The sequence below is a fragment of the Ranitomeya variabilis genome, chromosome 5 (genome assembly GCF_051348905.1).
Source record: "Ranitomeya variabilis isolate aRanVar5 chromosome 5, aRanVar5.hap1, whole genome shotgun sequence".
Lineage (NCBI taxonomy): Eukaryota > Metazoa > Chordata > Amphibia > Anura > Dendrobatidae > Ranitomeya > Ranitomeya variabilis.
This window is the reverse complement of record NC_135236.1, coordinates 626,284,197-626,304,383: the sequence shown is the minus strand read 5'-3', so window position 1 is coordinate 626,304,383 and position 20,187 is coordinate 626,284,197. Positions and strand designations below refer to the sequence as shown.

The following is a 20,187-nucleotide window of genomic DNA, read 5'->3' as shown; positions in this document are numbered from 1 at the left end:
CTTACACTTATTTTTCACATTTCTTGCATGTGGAAATCCCTCTAAATCTGTTTGTTTGGGTAACTGTTCCACCTTCTGAGTGCACCTGATGTGAGAGATGCGGCACGTTTATGCAGTGTATACAGGTGTGACGTGTGAGCCATGGGGTACGCACATAGGTTCCGGTGTAGATACTGTATGTGACCGGGACTGTAGCGCTGCTGACACAGGACACAATGGGCGGCCCCGCCGCGGGAGCGCCGCACTTCCCCCTGCACTGCGCATGCGCGGCTCTCAGCGCCGGCTTCTTGCTAGACCATTCAGCATGGCGGAAAGAGCAGAGCTGGAGCAGGCGGCAGCGCTGCAGGGAGAGAAGGTGCGGAAACTGAAGCAGGAGAAGGCCAGCGCCGAGCAGGTGAGTGCGGGACAGTGCGGAAGGACGGCTGCTACACAGTGCGGCCTGCGGGGCCCAGAGGGAGAGGCGGACGGCAGCGTGGTGACCGCTCCTGTGTACAGTCCGGGGGGAGGGGCTGACAGCAGTGTGGTGACCGCTCCTGTGTACAGTCCGGGGGGAGGGGCTGACAGCAGTGTGGTGACCGCTCCTGTGTACAGTCCGGGGGGAGGGGCTGACAGTAGTGTGGTGACCGCTCCTGTGTACAGTCCGGGGGGAGGGGCTGACAGCAGTGTGGTGACCGCTCCTGTGTACAGTCCGGGGGGAGGGGCTGACAGCAGTGTGGTGACCGCTCCTGTGTACAGTCCGGGGGGAGGGGCTGACAGCAGTGTGGTCACCGCTCCTGTGTACAGTCCGGCGGGAGGGGCTGATGGCAGTGTGGTCACCGCTCCTGTGTACATTCCGGGGGGAGGGGCTGACAGCAGTGTGGTCACCGCTCCTGTGTACAGTCCGGGGGGAGGGGCTGACAGCAGTGTGGTGACCGCTCCTGTGTACAGTCCGGCGGGAGGGGCTGATGGCAGTGTGGTCACCGCTCCTGTGTACAGTCCGGGGGGAGGGGCTGACAGCAGTGTGGTCACCGCTCCTGTGTACAGTCCAGGGTAGGGGCTGACAGTAGTGTGCAGCCCAGTGGGACAGCAAGGACAGGCCTTCACTCTGCAGTGCCCCCTACACATCACTTTGGCCCTGCTGATGGCAGGCTGCCTTTATCCCCTTCCTGGCCTGGGTCAGTTTTAAGGGAGTGCACTGTCACTGTGCATTAAAAATAATGTAGCACCGTGATAAGATCCTACTAGGCATATGTCGGAACTGATACCTGACGCATGCTCAGCAGAGCAGTGACCAGCCCAGACCCTGAGGCTATGTGCACACGTTGCAGATTTTGCTGTGGATCCGCAGCAGCTTTCCATGCATTTACAGTACAATGTAAACCTATGGAAAACACAATCTGCAGTGCCCAATCTGCGGAAAAAACGTGTGGAAACGCTGCGGGTTACATTCTGCAGCATGTCAATTCTTTGTGTGGAATCTGCAGCGGTTTACACCTGCTCCACCATAGGAATCTGCAGGTGGAATCCACACAAAATCCGCGGTAATTCCGCAGGTAAAACGCAGTGCCATTTACCTGCGGATTTCTCAAATCAGCTGCGGAAAAATCCGCAGAGCTCAAAACTACGTGTGCACATAGCCTGAAACGGACTGACGACTCTTTGTTTCAGGGTGGGGACAGTGACCATGGCTTCTGCCATTGTAATAACAGTATTTATTTCAGATTCCCCCCTTTAAAGTGTGTTCACAGTGACCTCCGCCCCCATTCAATGTCAGATGGGTGAAATGGGGCTTTTAGTGCAGGCAGGCATGTGGCGGTGCCCAGTAGTGTGCCCTGTGTCTGAGCGCTCCTGGTGTGTGCAGTGCCCGGTGTAGGAGAACACTGTAATCCACAGATCTGTTTCATCATCCTGCTGGCTCAGGGCAGTGCTCTCCGGAGGGGAGCGGCGCTCATCATCCCTTTTATGAAGGGTAGTAAACATCACAGTGAAGTCTTACATCTATTAGTGAGATGAGGAGGGAGTCGGGTATAAATCCCAGGACCTTGTTAGTGTCCACAAGTCACTTCACATCCAGGGCTGTGGAGTCGGTATAAAATGGGCAGACTCCTAAAATGTATAGCCTTAAAATAATTAGCTCAGACTTGGGGTCAAGCAATGAATGTAGCACAATGTGATGTGAGCAGCGGGTCCTTCTCTGATTATGTTCCATACGCCTGTCCGGCCTCCATGAGAGTTGTGCTGCAGTAATGATTATTTATTTCTTAGATTGCAGAAGAAGTTGCAAAACTCTTAGAACTGAAGGCAAAGCTGGGACCTGATGATGGAAAACACAAGTTTGTTCTCAAGACCCCAAAGGTAATATATACGAAATGTATTGTTTGCCACAAAGCAAAAAGTAACACACGATAATGTCGTGTAGGAAGAATGTGATTGAAATGAAAAATCTGCTGGAAAAGAAAAAAAGTGTCTGTAACGGTTACATGAATCGTACTATGACTTGAGTACATGGGGCACGGTTTCATTTAATAAGGGGTTGTCTCTTTAAAGTGAACGTTTCTCTCTCCTTTCATGTCTGGATTAGTATATACTTGTATTCACCAGGAAAAAAGGTTTATAGAAAATCTTTATGTAGACTAGCAATACAAGTATTCTTGTAAAATACACCATATACCAGATAGACCCCACTGATTATTATCTAGCCTTAGCACAAAAACTACAGTAGAAATCTGATTTTTTTTTTTTTTTTTTTAAGATACATGTGGAGTTTGCAACATGTAGATCCAACACATGTGAACAAAACCTTAAAGGGAATCTGTCTCCAGGTTTTTGCTACCCCTTATAATAGCACCATGATGTAGGGGCAGAGACTTAGTCCAGCTGTGTATCTCTTGCTGCGGTTTTGATACAAAGTTTATTTGCCGCAGATCTACCAGTTCCCTTGACTGCTGAGCTCTGTATAACTCCACCCTCACCACTGATTGGCAGTTTTCAGTGTACACAGTGCATAGGCAGAAAGGTACCGATCACTGGTCGGACTATTTGGCAGCAGGTTTATTAGTCCTCATGATAATCTCATGCTGATAAAACTTCTGCTCTCGGATTATGTAGCAATAATCTTCTTACAGATTTCCTTTATAGATATTGGCATGTCCCTGTTGTGCCTAACCTAACCTTCATGAGGGATAGCATTTCATATAAAATATATCTTTCTTTTTTTTCAGATTATCACCATCCATGTTAAATATATTTGTGTAAATGTTTGGTTATAGCTATGATTTGGCTGAGATTTTTGTTTTAATGTGCCCCTGCCACCTTTACAGCCTTGCAGGGCATTTGTTCTAGGTTTGTAGATTTCTGCAGCTGTCAACGCATTTACCTTTACCTGAACCTAAAGTGTCCACATCACTAGAGCAATGCACATAGTACAGTGATATCTGCCAATAAAAGGATTGTTAGATATATTAATGATGTAAATGATGAAAAAATGGAAGCAACATTTTCAAAACCTCTCAATTTATTCTGTATCGAGTAAAAAAAAAAAATAGTGCCACATGCATAAGCAGAAATCCCTGCATTTACAGTCCAGGCTGTGATCATTGAGATTACAGATGTTTGTGTGAGGAATGTTCTGCCTCAAAGAATGCACTTGAGCATGGAAATCATCAACATCCGCTGCTGGCAGCTCCCTTTGCAATTGCCGACTAATGACATCCCTCATGTTCTCGATGGGAGACAGGTCTGGAGACTCTGCAGGCCATAGTAGCACATTTAGGTTACATAGGTGATTACATGACATTGGGCTACGAGCTCGGCGGCCAGTTACAGGTGGTCCATTGACCTCACACAACCACTTTCGCAGGCTATTATGTAGCAGAATAAGATGGCAATAGAGGTCTATCCTCTTCAGTGACGAGTCGTGCTTTTGTCTTGGACGCAGTCATAGCTGGAAGTTGATCTGGAGGCCACGTGTGCCATGACTTGTAAACCTTTATGAAGGGACATCACAATGGTTCTACTCCTGGGTTATGGTTTGGGGTGGCATACTCTATGGAAGCTGGACCTCCCTAGTCTTTATTCCAAGTGCACTAACAGCTCAGCGTTACATTGATTTGGTCGTGTCCCAGGAGCTGTTTTTTCAACATGACAACGCTAGGATGCATGTTGCTCGTCTTACTATGAGGAGCCTGTGTGGCTTAAACGTGCTACTATAGAAGACAGTGTCTCTGGATTTCACATCTGGGACATCATTGGTCGGTGATTTCACAGGAGCTGCCAGCAGCGGATCTTGATGATTTGCCCATGTACATTCAGTGTGGCCAAACTCTCAGTCCGGGCAAGGAGGGCATTAATCAGACAGGCAGCACAGAGACCAAAGGTAACCCTGAAGGAGCTGCAGAGTTCCCAAGCAGAGACTTTGGAACTCTGCATACATACAACCACAATAAGCCATACTCCATAGAGGTGGTGTATATGGAAGAGTGGGCAGAAAAATAGCCTTTACTTGCACACAGAAATGGTAAGGGTTGTTTTGTTTGCCAAAAGACATGTGGGAGTCTCCCCCAAATGTATGCATGACAGTGGTGTGGTCATAATAGCCCAAAATTGAACTTTTTGATCAACAAAGTAGACACTATGTTTGGCGTCAAACCAACACAACTCATCACCCCAAGAACACCATTCACACAGTGAAACGTGGCTGCATCATGCTGTGGGGATCTTTTTTGGCAGCAGGTACAGGGAAAATGGTCCAAGTCAAGGGGAAGATGGATGGTGCGATATACAGAGATGTTCTTGAGCAAAACCTGTTTTAATCTGTCAGTGATTTGAGACTTAGATGGAGGTTCACCTTCCAACAAGACAATGACCCAAAGCATACTGCTAAAGCAACAATCGAGTGGTTTAAGGGGAAACATGTAAATGTTTTGGGGTGGCCTAGTCAAAGCCTAGACTTAATCCAATTGATAATCTGTAGTTAGGGTACCGTCACACAGTACCATTTTGATCGCTACGACGGTACGATTCGTGACGTTCTAGCGATATCGTTACAATATCGCAGTGTCTGACACGCAGCAGCGATCAGGGATCCTGCTGAGAATCGTACGTCGTAGCAGATCGTATGGAACTTTCTTTCGTCGCTTGATCACCCGCTGACATCGCTGGATCGTTGTGTGTGACAGCGATCCAGCGATGTGTTCGCTTGTAACCAGGGTAAACATCGGGTAACTAAGCGCAGGGCAGCGCTTAGTAACCCGATGTTTACCCTGGTTACCAGCGTAAACGTAAAAAAACAAACAGTACATACTTACATTCTGGTGTCTGTCCTCCGGCGTCTCAGCTTCTCTGCACTGTGTAAGCGCCTGCCGGCCGGAAAGCGAGCACAGCGGTGACGTCTGACGTCACCGCTCTGCTTTCCAGCTATGGCGCTTACACAGTGGAGAGAAGCTGAGACGCCGGGGACAGACACCGGAATGTAAGTATGTACTGTTTGTTTTTTTTACGTTTACGCTGGTAACCAGGGTAAACATCGGGTTACTAAGCGCGGCCCTGCGCTTAGTTACCCGATGTTTACCCTGGTTACCGGGGACTTCGGCATCGCTCCAGCGCCGTGATTGCAACGTGTGACCGCAGTCTACGACGCTGGAGCGATAATCATACGATCGCTGCGACGTCACGGATCGTGCCGTCGTAGCGATTAAAATGGTACTGTGTGACGGTACCCTTAGACTTGAAGATATCTGTTCACCAGAGGAAACCATCCAACCTGAAGGAGCTGGAGCAGTGTTGCCTTGATGAATGGGCAAAAGTCCCCAGTGGCAAGATATGGAAAGCTCATAGAGACTTATCCAAAGCGACTTGCCGCTGTAATTTCTGCAAAAGGAGGCTCTACAAAGTACTGACTTTATGGGAGTGAATAATTATGAACACTGAAGTTTTCAGTTATTTTGTCCTATTTTTTTGCTTCATAATAAAAAGAAAATCAAGTGTTCACCGTTGTAGGCATGCTCTTTACATTCACTTTTGTAAGCGACTGTACATTCTTGTTTTTTTTTTTTTTCTCCCTCTTAGGGTACAAGAGATTATAATCCCAAACAGATGGCCATTCGAGAGAAGGTTTTCAGCACTATTATCAACTGCTTTAAACGCCATGGTGCGGAGACCATCGACACGCCTGTATTTGAGCTGAAGGTAAGGATGGGTCAGTGATTTCCTTGTGTTGCAGATAGATTGTACCTTGGTACAACCACTTGTTTGAAGAATGGCTTAGATTTGGGGGACTGAATAATGACTTTGAAGAGCTGTTGTACGATGTGAGGTTTACTACATGTGGGGAAGAATAAGCCTGGAAAGACCTTCTGGTGTCCATGATTATAGGTGCAATTTATTAGAGCTGCTGAAAATCCCAACCAGGAAAGGTGAGGACAGGCTGCAGAGGTCGGTCCCCCCAGTGTGTGTGAGGATAACCGCTGGTTCCCAGCACTTTACTGATCAGTCCTCAGTGCTGAGCTTGGTAAAATATTAATGTGGTATGATAAACATTACATTAATGTGGAGCTCCACCTTATATTAATACATGGAAAAGGTAACGGAGCAGTGACAGGACTTGTGTGCTCGCTGAAGACCTCAGATGGGTAGGTGTAATGAGGACAAATGTGATATTCTGCAGAATAAGGGGCATCTGCATTAACCCATAAATGTAGAGATATTTGGGAGTCATCTGCGGCTCCTGTGCATCCAGTTGTTCACCAAAAGCTGCAATCAGAACATCATAGCTAAGTGTATGGTAATTGCCAGTGTACTAGGGAACCGCTATATGATGGGTGGTGATCTGACCTCTTGTACCCCTCTGATCCTGAGAATAAAGGGACCACATCACTTGTGTGCCACTGTGTCCCCTCCTGAATCTTCCTGCAGGATGCCCCTTACACATGTGTGGAGCTGCTATGGTAGAAATCATGGTCAGCCACATTTGGCTTTTGCAGAAGAGCTGTCTTGTGTGCGCATGTCTGCCTTGGGTAGCATGGACTTCTCACTTTGTTTTTATTTGGTAAGACATCTGATCTCAATTTTTTTTTTTTTTTTTCTTTTTTCAGGAAACTCTAACTGGAAAGTATGGAGAAGACTCTAAGCTCATATATGACCTGAAAGATCAGGGCGGGGAATTGCTGTCTCTACGTTATGATCTTACTGTATCCTTTTAAAAAGAAGTGATCATATCGAAATGGCGGGGAGAAGTTGGACTGGAGGGACCATCAAACACGCACTTCACCTTCCCAGTCAAAATCTATGGCGCTGGCAAATAGTCAAAATGTAGGCTTTTTTAGTTCCATTCAATCTGTAGCTTTCCACATGTACAAGTGTGTGGATGTGATATAATTTATATATTTTTTTATATATATCTATTACATTTCTCCAGCCTTTTTTGGCGTCACTGCGTTACAATCCTTCACTCCTCCACCAGGTTCCATTTGCTCGTTATTTGGCAATGAACAAGATTACCAACATTAAGCGTTACCATATTGCTAAAGTTTACAGACGGGACAACCCGGCCATGACCAGAGGCCGCTACAGAGAGTTCTACCAATGTGTAAGTCTTAGGAGACACAATCTATCCACGTAGTGTAAATATTATACAGACCAAACGTGTTATGCATTATATTACTTAAAACAGCAATCTTCAGTCCATATTTCTGTTCTCTTTAATTTTATAATACGCACATTTAGAGGAGTGCTTGTAATAGACACGTTTGGGGATATTTTTTGTTTGACATTAATGTATATATTTTGTGCTGTAAATCCTTTTACAGTTTTTGCAGGCTACCTTGTCTCTCTGCACATTGCTGGCTGCAGAATGGGTTAAATTAGGCTATGTGCATACGATGCGGATTTTGCTGCAGATCCGCAGCAGTTTCCCTGCAGATCCGCAGCAGTTTCCCATGAGTTTACAGTATAATGTAAACCTATGGGAAACCGAAAACGCTGTGCCCATGCTGCGGAAAAAAACGCGCAGAAACGCAGCGGTTTACATTCCGCAGCATGTCAATTCTTTGTGCGGAATCCGCAGCGGTTTTACACCTGCTCCATAATAGAAAAATGCAGGTGTAAAACCGCAGTGGAATCCGCACAAAAGACGCTGTAAATCCGTTATAAATCCGCAGGAAAAACGCAGTGTTTTTGCCCTGCGGATTTATAAAATCTGCTGCTGAAAAATCCGCAAAGGACCATTCTACGTGTACACATAGCCTTAGAATGCGTCAGTCCGCTCACTCCAAATGGAGCATTTCTAATTCTTTCATCTGTTTTTTTTTTTTTTTCTGAGCTCCTCTCTGCTGATTTATGACCACATAGTTCAGCTCCACTTTGATGGGGTCTGTGGAAATACGTTGGCCTAGAAGAGCTCATAAAAAGACAAGTGTTTATGTTGAAGCGAGCTCACTGATGGATTCACAGGTAACTCATTCTGCTGCCAGCAGTAGACTGCAGCCCAGAGGTAAATATAGAAGGCAAATGGTGCACATATATTGAAACCCAATTTCAAAAATACATGCACTGAAGGCTAAATTCACCACGTAGGTGTCCACATCCTTTTAATATTCTCATTGATTTCAATAAGTTTTTCCTGAAGGCCAATTTCATGAGTTGCCTTCACTTATCCTCCATTTTGTCAGGTTTCTAATATTGGGCAGGGTAGTGGACTATTCTGGTCTTCTATGAGAATGCATTGTTTTTACAGAGTAAAATATATGAGCTGCTAGTATTGTATATGAAATCTCCTCCTAGTCACCCTTGTCAGAGCTGTGAGCTCATGATCAGAATTGCCAGCGTCATGCCTTGGTTTCCATGTCACTGTTGATTGTCAGAGGAGAGGAACAGAAGGGATTTTTGGGGATCTTGAACACTCCCTAAGTACTTTTTTTTTTTCTAATCACCTGCCTAATTAGGTGTATCCATCATATAATATTGTAGTATGTGGCTAGGATATATTTACCATAAGATTATGAGCATGGGGATCGGACTTCTAGGCCTCACTGCCCATTCTGAGAATGGAAGGCTTTTATGATAGAGCTACACGACTTTAATTGTGCAGCAGTAAAACTAGGGCAAGACTCGGCAGAATTTTAGAGCTGTTATTTGGCCGATAAGGTGGTGATAGATAGTAAATAGTGTGTATTCCATTTGCCTCCAGGACTTTGACATTGCTGGACAATATGATGCGATGATCCCTGATGCTGAATGTCTGAAGATTGTTCATGAAATTCTGAGTGAACTGGAGCTGGGAGAATTTTTAATTAAGGTAAGGTGATGTTACACTAGTCACTACTCACAGACAGGCCATGAGGCAGGGTATAGTCAAAGCTCCAGGATCAGATGCCAAGAAAGCATGTAGTAAACTAAAGGGAAAAGGCAAAGTCAGTTCACTGTCCAAGGTAAGAATACCAGGAAGATAGCGGATCAGAGCAAAGGGGCTAGGCAAACGGGTGGTCAGAATGAGGTCCAAGGTTAGGCAGCAAAATATCAATAAATAAAGCACGGAAATACAAGGCAAATCACTGCGCAGATGCTATGTCTGGCAGAACTCTGGGACAGACAGCTCGGCTAATTAGTGGAGTAATCACCTGGACCTGGAAAAGCTCAGCACCTCAGATTGCATGGTTGAGCTGTCCATCAAAACACCTGACAGCTCAGCACGCCCTTGCACCAGATTGGAAAACTGAGCTGTCAGTCATCTTGTCCAAGACACACTGAGCTGAGGAATCGTGACGGGCTGTATGTTGTCCTTTTGAATGAAGCAGTGAGAGGCTGACTATGATGGCTAAAAGTTGTACTTGGCCATCTCCTGCAGTCCCATAGTCTGTCTGGAGAAATGCAAATGCGTGACCACCCTCCATTTATGCGAGCAAAAGACAAGACCTCCGCATTGAAATTATGATGAACAAAGATCTTCATGCAATAACTGGATATTTTATTTTGACCCATATGGAAAGGTCCAAATTACGACTGACAATGGTCTTTATTAAGAACATCTAAAGTGCATTGTGGTATAGCGACCCCTGTGGCAGCTAGGGGGCGCTGTTTGTGCTCCTTGAGATATGCATTGAGGCATATATATGGTGTGCAAGGACCTGTGGTGATGTCACGCTCACCTGACTAGCCATGTGACAGGTACCTGGGTGTGGTTACACCTATGTAAAGGAGGTGTGTGGAGCACATGGTGAAGTGTGAGTGTTAGTGGGTAAGTGTCCGTCAGGGTGGACACACTTCCGTGTGTCCTGGCAGGACACTGCAAAGTGGCCTGTGTGCTGGACGGTCCCAGGTGGGGACAGACGTCCTGGAAGCACACAGTGACCATTCCAGGCTGGAGAGCCTGCGTGCTGGACATAGCACGGACGGTTGGTGTTGGAGGCTCCGGCGAGTGGAGTCGTCCTGGAAGCACCTGGAGACCGTAGACCTGGGAGGTCTGTGTTGAGGACCTGGGACTGACCTGAAGTCAGTGTGAGTGAGAAACGTCTGATGGATACCTCTGTGGAGAAGAGGGTTCCGGGAAACCTGTGCGGCACCAACAGGTAACGGGAAGAAACCGTGTTACACTGACTGGGGTCAGAGTGAGAGACATTGTGTATGGGCACCTCGGAGGCCAAGGGGTGTCCAGGAACCCGTAAAGGTTGCCAACGGGTAACGGTCTGAAAACCGTGTATAATGCTGACCGGGGTAAGAGACGAACTGTGGTAAAGATGAATATATGCAGACTGTGTTCAAACTGTTACCAAGTTCCTGTGGATGTGGTTTACATTATGTGAAATAAACCGAAAAGACTGTTTTTGATAGAAAACCGTGCCCGAGTGCTTTGATTCTGCTGCCAAGCGAGTGTTCCCCAAGACACGTAGTAGGCGCTATGCTACAGCCTATAGGTACATGATAAATGTTAGAACATATGTGATAAACACAAAATAAAAAAATGAAAATATGTACAAAAATAATAGGCAAAAAGGGGCAGGAGAAGGGGTTTGACCAGGATTAATACATAAGCAGCTAATAAATGGGAAAAAGAGGTGGGGTTCATGGAGGAGGAAAAAAGTTGGGTGCATTGGGTCAAGGAACATTATGGAATCAGGCATAGTAATGAGAAAACTGCTTACAACAAACATACAACAAACAAATCAAACTAGAACAAACCAGCCAGCAGAATTATCAAAGGATATCGTAGGTAGATGCCCCCTCCATTCACATTGGATAATATGGGGCCTGCGGTGGTACTCAAAAAGATCATACATTTATCACCTGTTATGGGACCCCACACACATTTGACTAAAGTCGACTGAAGTCAACAATATCTGTGGGATAAGTCAGCAGTCTGTGTATGGGGGGTTCGGACTCATCATCTGTTTGGGTAAAGAAGGTTTCGGCCTCTAGAATTTGCTGGCCCGATCTTTTAGTTCTCCGGGAGATAATTTGCTGGCAGAGGTCTCCGGTAGCGGCTCTCGCAGAGCTCACATATGCGTGTTTGGCCATCCTGAGAGTGCTCCTGTGTATCAGGCAAGTGGGAGAGCCAAGCATTTGTAACTAAAAGAGCCATCTTGTGCAGCACTAATGCTGCATTCTGACAAGGTGGCTCTTTTAGTTATTGTTCGTTGCACTGCATAAATAATCCCTTTTGAATTTGGTCCCTTATACCTGTGAAATCGCCAGTGAGGCAGGTCTTTCCCCCCACATCCAGATGCCTCCCAGCCGTCACTCTGCGAGAAGTTATCTCGGCGTTATTTAGTTGTCCAGGCGCCTGCGCGGTCATATTCTGCCTTGGGCATGCGCAGTTCGCGCTGCCCGACAACTGACATCACTTGATGTCTTGTTTACTGCGCCTGCACGCACGGCCCGAGATCCCGCGGGTGCACGCAGGCGCAGTAAACAAGACATCAAGTGATGTCAGTTGTCGGGCAGCGCGAACTGCGCATGCCCAAGGCAGAATATGACCGCAGGCGCCTGGACAATTGAATAACGCCGAGGAGGCGGCGCCCTTTTTGCAGAGTGACGGCTGGGAGGCGTTTGGATGAGGGGGACAGACCTGCCTCCCTGGCGATTTCACAGGTATGAGGGACCAAATTCAAAAGGGATTATTTCTGCAGTGCAACGAACAATAACTAAAAGAGCCACCTTGTCAGAATGCAGCATTAGTGCTGCACAAGATGGCTCTTTTAGTTACAAATGCCTGGGGGGGGGGGGGTGACAGGTTCCCTTTAATGCGTACTGGGGCCTCTATTGTAGCCCATTACAGTATGGTTATAAATACACTCTCAAAATTAAAATTGCAACACCCAGAAGGAAAGCTAGAATTATGGAAACCACAAGATGGATAGACACGTTACTGATATGCAAATGATGACAAAATGGAAAGATAAGTTTCAAAACTTCTCAATTTGAGTAGATGTGCTACACTCGTGTGTCTTTGCTGCTATCAGTGAGTTTGTTACTGGTTGTCTGAGGAATGTTCTGCCGCTTAAATGCTTTTGAGCAAATCATCAAGATCCGCTGCTGGCAGCTCCCTTTGCAATTATTGACCAAAATTGTCCTAGTTGTGCTCAATGGAAGACTAGTCTAGAGATGTTGCAGGCCATGGTAGCACATTTCAACCACAGGTTTCTCACTGTAACACAAGCAGCATGTGGCCTGGCGTTGTAGTGTGTCGGTAATTGGCCACCATTTTTAACCAACTTCACTTATGTTCACTCTACAAAGACTGATCCAGGCCATATACGAGGTAGAAGCTGATCCGTGGTCATTTACTGGCCTGTCTAGACAGGTTGTTCATTGTATGCTCACAGAATGATCGCTAATATCATTGTTGTGCGCACACAGAATATCTCATGGGCGGCGTACTGCTGATAACTAATTATTTTTATGCCTGCATGAATGAATCACCGAACGAGCTTCATTTGATGAGCAATTGCTAGCCTGGTTAGATGGGCCGACAGTCAGAATCTCTGGTTAGCGATAATATTCCTTGCCTACATGTGCTGTTCCACTATAGATAGGGATTCACTCTCGGGTAGGCAGTGGGTAGGTTCACACAGTCACTGGATTCTTGTATCAAAAACAATGTGATTTATTTTTCGCAGGTTGAACAGTAAATTTCTAGCCTTGTCCATTCGCTAACCAAACACAGACCCTGACTACTTTAGACACCGCTGAGCTCGTTCCAGTTTGGTCAGAGAACGGCTATTATCAATAGCAAACAGTGATACTTGCAGCTTGGTGCACACAACCTGTACAGTCTCTTCTGGCCTGTCTCACTCCTCTGCTCCAACACACATCCAGTCTGCACAACCTCCTCAGCAGACTGACATAGATGAACACCCAGGCTGGTTATATGCAGAGCTTAGCCAGGCTTACCTATTCAGACGCTGTAGATTTTACCCCTAGCCTACCCGGCATTGCTACAATAGCAATAGTTGTTGTAAATTATTTCTTGCTCTCATTATGGAAATAATTGTATTACATTTTTCTGTGCAGGTCAATGACAGGAGGATTTTGGATGGGATGTTTGCAGTGTGTGGTGTACCGGACATAAAATTTCGAACAATTTGCTCTTCGGTGGATAAACTAGACAAGGTAAAAATAATCCTATAATGTTTATATTACACAATGAAAATGTCAGCAGTACAGCGCTCTTACTATGCTCTACTATATTCAGGCAGTATTTCCAGCCCAGCAGACTTATATACCAATGACAAACCTATGAGACCCATTACTAATTACTGGCCACTACTAATTGATTATACACATTCACAAGACAGTTCCTCTGCACATTTGCTTGAACATTACCATGTGACAGCTGCTATTGCCATTTTAGAAGTGTCTTTACTATAGTCTTAATTCCTTCTTTTCAGACACCGTGGGAAGAGGTGAAGAATGAAATGGTGGGAGAAAAGGGCCTGGCATCTGAGGCTGCTGACCTGATTGGGGAATATGTCCAAAATAATGGTAAGTCAGGCCTTGTAGACCTATGAAGTGTCAAGCCTCGACACGTCTATTGTATGGTCACAAACTCACTGATAATTATGCAAATTGTCTCTTCAGAGAGGAAGAGAACTAGAACTCTAGTGCCACCTATTGGAAGGTAGCAATCCTACAAGCCAACGTTGACCCTTTAACGAGCCTTGTCACATGACTTGTCACATCCTACTCACTGATGTTATGGTAGCGCAGCATAACGCTTCAGTCTGCAAACTTCTTCAAAGAGGACTTTCACAATTGGGCCAGTATTTGATTTTGCATTTTTTCTTTTTTATATTAATAAAAAAAATGGTTGTTATTATGTGTTTCTGGCAGAACTGCCCTTGGAATAAGAACATCCCATGACTAATAGCAGTTATGTCAGAAACACGTAAGATCAAGTCATTAGAAACTATGCAATCTCAAGGTGATCCTGAAAACATGATCTGTTCTTGGGGGGAGGGGGTTAGGACTGGAGTTTGGGAAACATTGATGTAGACCGTGGTAGAAAGTTTTGGGCTACACAAACTGCTCACAGTAGCACGAGTAACAACGCGACTTCGTGGTGTGTTGAAATAGGGCTCCTGGGAAACGATCACATTCCCTCATGAAGGCCACTTATGGTGTTGCCCATGTGGTCTCTAGACCCATCACTGGATATCGTTGCGTCATAGACAAAAGTGGGACTCCTTGCTGAGGAGAGTAGACCTCTATTCTAGCTTTCACTGCTGTCTTACTCTGCACTATGATGGGCTTTGAGAGTGTCGGCGTGAGGTCCCTCATGATGGCAGTCAAGGCTGTAAGTGCGGGGATTTCTGCAAATGGCGCTCATGCTCAATACTGAATAAATCGAGAGGTTTTGAAAATGTTTCCCTTTTTTCATAATTTTCAGATCAGTAACCAAAACCTGTCCTTGTAGCAATTTCAGTGTATAGTAACCTAAATAGTGTAACACATTTTAGGTGGATTGGATCTCATCGAGAAGCTTTTAAAAGATGCTAAACTCTCAAAGAACAAGCTGGCACTAGAAGGACTGAATGACATGAAAACGCTCCTTCAGTACTTGGAACTATTTGGAGTTACGGATAAGGTGAGGTCTTGTTATAACCTTGGTGAGAACACTAATGGCCCTATACACATGGGTTAATGACAGCTGAACCCAGGGATTTTGTTGGGGCCTGTGAACCACCCAATGTGCATGTATGAGGCACAGGGAACACATAAGCATTAAGAAAGGTAAAGCTAGAAAAACAGTTTTAAAAAAATGCATTGGTGAGTGGTATAATCGGTTTCTCATCATCTAAAAATACAAAGCATAAAATTCAGATTCTGCAGATTTAGTTGCAGAAAGTTCAGCGACTCTTCCCACTCGCATGAATGGGACTGATTTTCAATCACCGCAATTTCTGCAAGGAAATCTTCAGCATTTTCATTCTCACCGCAGGGTGGCGGTGGGGATTCATTAAAGGCTTAAGGCCAATTTTCAGGGGTAATGAGTCACATATTTTAGCACTCCTGCACTTTTCCAAAAGTGTACAAAGCATATCTGAATGTGGTGTGGATGAATGCTTCCCAACAGATTTCCTTTAATTTAGGCTGAAATTGGTGTACATCGTTGGCCGTTTTAGCTGATGTAGATTTCTGGTTGTGGTCCTCGAATGTGGTGGTCTTAATAAATTTAGCACCTATTTCTCCAGTGGATCTATAATGACTGAGCATATGTCATTCTTGATTAACCCAATCTTGAGTTCTGTCTTGTTGACAGAGTTTTTCTTTCTCTGCCGTCTCATTAGTGACCTCCTTTTTATAGATGCTGCTCCAGTTTGAATTGTTAGGTCTCAGGTGGACCACACAGAGGCTTTGGGTGGCCCACAGAGTTCTGTACCATATCTATACTCCTGAGCCACAGGATATCCTACAGTACCGTGCTGGGCGCTATATGTACACTCTAGAAGCATTGCAGATATACACCTAATGGAGCGTAAATGTGGATGTAATAGGGCTGTATGTATGAGGCCCTGTACTGCTTTCCCAGACTCCTGCATTGCTGATGTTGCTACATAGTCATAATTTTCAGGAACTATGCTCACACTGAAACGTGGCTTGTTTTTCCCCACCTTGCAGATATCTTTTGACCTCAGCTTGGCCCGCGGTTTGGATTATTATACGGGAGTTATTTATGAAGCCATTCTGCTTCAGAATCAAGGGGAACAAGAACAACAGCAGAATGATCACACGGAGGAATCGGTCAATGTCGGCAGTGTTGCCGGAGGGGGACGATATGATGGTTTGGTGGGGATGTTTGATCCAAAGGGTAGGAAAGTTCCATGTGTGGGTGTCAGTATTGGAATTGAGAGGATATTTTCCATCATGGAGCAAAAAGCCGAGGTGAGTAATATAACGGGTCTACTCTTTTTGCCTTATCAGCTTTTATTGGAAATACTGAACATATATTTATATTCTCTATGGCCTCCCATAGTCCTTTTTATGTTTTCTCCATTCAGGCTTCTGAAGAGAAGATTCGCACCACAGACACCCAGGTTCTGGTTGCAGCAGCTCAGAAGAAGCTTTTAGAAGAAAGAATGAAACTTATATCTGAGCTGTGGAATGCGGGTGTCAAGGTAGATGACCCGTGCCCTGTCTACATTAGAGCCTCGTATTCCAGCTGCTGTGAAATCTGATTTTTGTGAAGGATACTAAATTTCAGTATATTGTGACCCTTATTACAGGACGCGAGAATTATGGATACTGCGTAGCTTACAGTGCTGCTCTATCTGTAATTCTCATTCACTTGTGTGGAGTTAGGAAAACCATTCAGCTTGGCCAGAGCCCGACCTCGACATTTACGCAGTTATTCCCCATATCAACCATGAATAAATGGATGAGATGGAATTTGCCCAGTATTCCCTTTATAATGTAACTTTGATACCTGGATGCACAAAGGGGGATGGGAGGGTTATGGAGCATTCTCACAAGGTGTCCACTGTGCACACAGCCGGCGCCTGCCTGCCAACAGCGAGAGAAGCTAGTTCTGCTCACTTCAGATGCTGCTGAGTTTGACATGGGCCATTGGTGAGCAGTTACCATTATCCACTGTCTGCGACTCGATCCCAGGGTGTTGATGGTCCCTGTCGCTACTTTTATTAATGAAGCCTGTTACTGGGCTTCATGGAGGATCAGTATATGGATAGCATGTTGCAATATTAAAGTAATGCAGTGTATTGTACATGCAATCAAACGATTGCAGGCTCAAGTTCCCTAGAGAAGAATGCAAGACCCCCACCGATCAGCTGTTGGAGGATATTGTGGACCCTGCAGCCCCTTCATTGTGTACATCGGCTTACAGACTGGCTTATGCCTGCGCCATATGTTTTCTTAGCTGCTGCTCCAGATTTTGAATTGATCACGTGATGCAACGACACTACGATATCTTGAACGGCTGCTGAGAGAAATACAATTCTGTCAACTGCAAGCCAACCTAAAAGAAGCGCTCCTATGAATATTTTTTTTTACAATAAATGGGTGTATGTGTATGATGTGTAATAATAAACTCCCCTACAGCCACTGTCTTTGGAAACCAGCGCCGTTTTGCACCTCTTTTCAGTGACTTCATCACAAATTAGACAAGCCGGTTAACTCTGTATGAGCCAGAAGTCTCTTTTACAATGTAAACCTCGTTCTGACGCTCCATAGGCTTACATAGAAGCCATTTCGGGGTCACTCAAAGCATAGTGTGTCCTGAAGAGTTTGCAGAGCAGTGACAGCACTGAGAAGAGGAGAAGAACAGCGATGGACACGGGCGAGAGCGGGGGTAGGGGAGTATATTAATACACTATACTCGCACTACACACCATATACACTTTCACGTACAGACTTTTCAGTATGTGACGTGGAGTGCGCCTGCAAGGCTCTCTCAATCCAACACTCATCCTCTATTCTAGGTTATAAAGTGAGCGTAAGTCACACCCTGACACAGTCCACACGCCACAATGAGTCCTCAGATATCTTACTGGCAGACAATCAAAAGGTCACACACTCTGAAGGGCTTATTGATTCTTTAACGCATACAAGGATCAAACTTATTAAACATATTAATCTTTAATATAAAAATATACAGTGCTTACAGTAAAAGGTATAAAAATAAAGTGGCACACAAATATGCAAAACAGTTATAAGATAAAAAGGGATAAATAACAAATACCTTTTTGTTCTTCTGTTTCCTTGGGGGAAGGAGAACATGAATTATGGATCACACTTGTAGGATTTCTGAAAGGATTATAACTTTATAGTCTCCTCACTAATACCAAGGATGATGATGTTGATGTGACCATGTTTTTTTAAATGTGTTGGGCTGTAGCATCTCGCCAATCTATATTTTACAAGAAGTCAAAACCAGGTTTCCAGGACATCGCCATTTATCATCTCCTTTTGTCCCCACAGGCAGAACTATTGTACAAAAAAAATCCAAAGTTACTGAATCAGCTGCAGTACTGTGAAGAGAGCGGGATTCCACTGGTGGCCATTATTGGGGAGCAGGAACTCAAAGACGGAGTCGTAAAGCTGAGAGATGTTTCCACAAGAGAAGAGGTATGTACGGTGATGTTCATATAAGGCTGTTCCTAATACAGTTTAATTTTAGCCAAAACTATTAATTTATAAAGCGAGGAAAATACTGCATTAATTCTTCAGAAGAAAGAGACTTAAAATTTGTATCTTTCGCACTCCTGTTTATAGGCAGAATTAGAGACAAACCTATATAACGAGGTTATTCAGGACTAGAAAGCTACAGCTGCTGTCTGAAGGGGAAAAAGTCACCACACCTGTGCACAGGAGCTTGTATTGCAATACCTTCCTTAGCCTGTGGACAGGTGTGGCGCTGTATTTGAACACAACAGCCATGTTTTTAGTAACCTGCACAACAGCTATGGGAACAAGCATTAGCTAATTGTCTTATAACCAAAGCAAGGGAAAACTTCTGGACAGAAAATAATTTTATGATTACAAGTGGGGCGTCCATGCACCAATTGGAAAGCTTCACACATTTAAAAAAAAATCTGATTCCTTTTAGTTTCCCCTGCACCACCCCCATGTAAATCCCAACAGATCCCCTGGCAGAGTACAGACCACCTTTACTCATCTCATCATTTCTATCTTTTACAATGTAATTTGTTTCTTATATCTTTTTATTTTAGGTTGATGTTTCCAGGCAAAATTTGGTGGAAGAAATTCAAAGAAGAACTAGACGTTTTTAAGACACGACCATAGAGTTTAGTCTAATCCATATTTGGGTCCACCGGTCGCTGTCGTCAGCAATTATTTATAAACCATATGTGAAAGAATTTTGCATTTCTTCAGTTTCTTTATCTGTCATACAATAAACCGTTCCACAAAGTGAGCGCCGTACAATGTGTGACTATTCATGTACTTAAAGCAGGGCTTAAAGTGAGGGCTTGTTTTTTGAGGGACGAGTTGTACTTTTGAATTGCACCATCCATTTTATCATGTGATGTACTGGAAAGCAGGAAAAAAAAATTGCAAGTGTGACAAAATAGGAAAAAAAAAGTGCGTCCCCATTTTTGTTTGCTTTTTTTTTTTATAATTTACAGCATTCCTTTTACGGTAAAAATGATCTGGCAATATGATTCTTCAGGTGAGAACAATTATGGAGATACCAGGCATGCGTAGGGTTTGTTTAAAGTATTAAAAAAAAAAAAAAAAAATCAGAAATTTGTAAAACAAACAAAAAAAAAAGGTTCTGATGTCATTTTCCGAGAGATGTATTATTTAAAATTTTTGGAATATGGAGCTGAGTGAGGGCTTGGTTTTTTGAGGCCAGAGCCAATGGTTTTATTGACATCATTTTGGGATGGATTAGATTTTAGATTTTTTTTTTTTTTTTTTCCACGCAGTTCACCAGTTGGATTAATATATTTTGATAGAACAGATATGATCCCAGCAAGTGTTTTTTCTTGTTCATTTTTAAGGTGGGGGGGGGCGCGATTTGTACAAAAATATGAAAAAAGTGAAAAATAAAAAAATTATGGGACTTGAACTCGTGGTATGCACAGCAAAACCATAGTATTATGCATAGCTAAATTAATGGTCTCGTATGAACGTCGGCCACTGGCTTTCCCTGGGGTACAGTCATGCCAGGCACAGGGGGTCTTCGGCAGACCTCTGGCCATCATGGCGCTCCCTCTATCAGATCACGGGTGTACAGAA

General features: G+C 44.5%; 1 protein-coding gene across 1 annotated transcript; it reads left to right on the top strand.

Moving 5' to 3' along the window:
* The first annotated feature begins 205 nt into the window (after window positions 1-205).
* Window positions 206-19,360, top strand: HARS1 (histidyl-tRNA synthetase 1). Its single transcript, XM_077266135.1, has 13 exons — window positions 206-394; window positions 2,245-2,334; window positions 6,046-6,165; window positions 7,071-7,166; window positions 7,439-7,564; window positions 9,164-9,271; window positions 13,483-13,581; window positions 13,860-13,953; window positions 14,928-15,055; window positions 16,090-16,353; window positions 16,470-16,586; window positions 18,406-18,552; window positions 19,158-19,360. Exons 1-13 carry the CDS (start codon window positions 263-265, stop codon window positions 19,215-19,217), a joined length of 1,581 nt encoding a protein of 526 aa, XP_077122250.1. The 5' UTR covers window positions 206-262; the 3' UTR covers window positions 19,218-19,360.
* Window positions 19,361-20,187: the final 827 nt, after the last annotated feature.

Coding starts and splice junctions, on each gene's coding strand:
- HARS1 (XM_077266135.1), top strand. CDS start 263: ATGCGCGGCTCTCAGCGCCGGCTTCTTGCTAGACCATTCAGCATGGCG. Junction 7,167..7,438: donor CTCTACGTTATGATCTTACT/GTATCCTTTTAA, acceptor CTCCTCCACCAG/GTTCCATTTGCTCGTTATTT. Junction 13,582..13,859: donor CGGTGGATAAACTAGACAAG/GTAAAAATAATC, acceptor CCTTCTTTTCAG/ACACCGTGGGAAGAGGTGAA.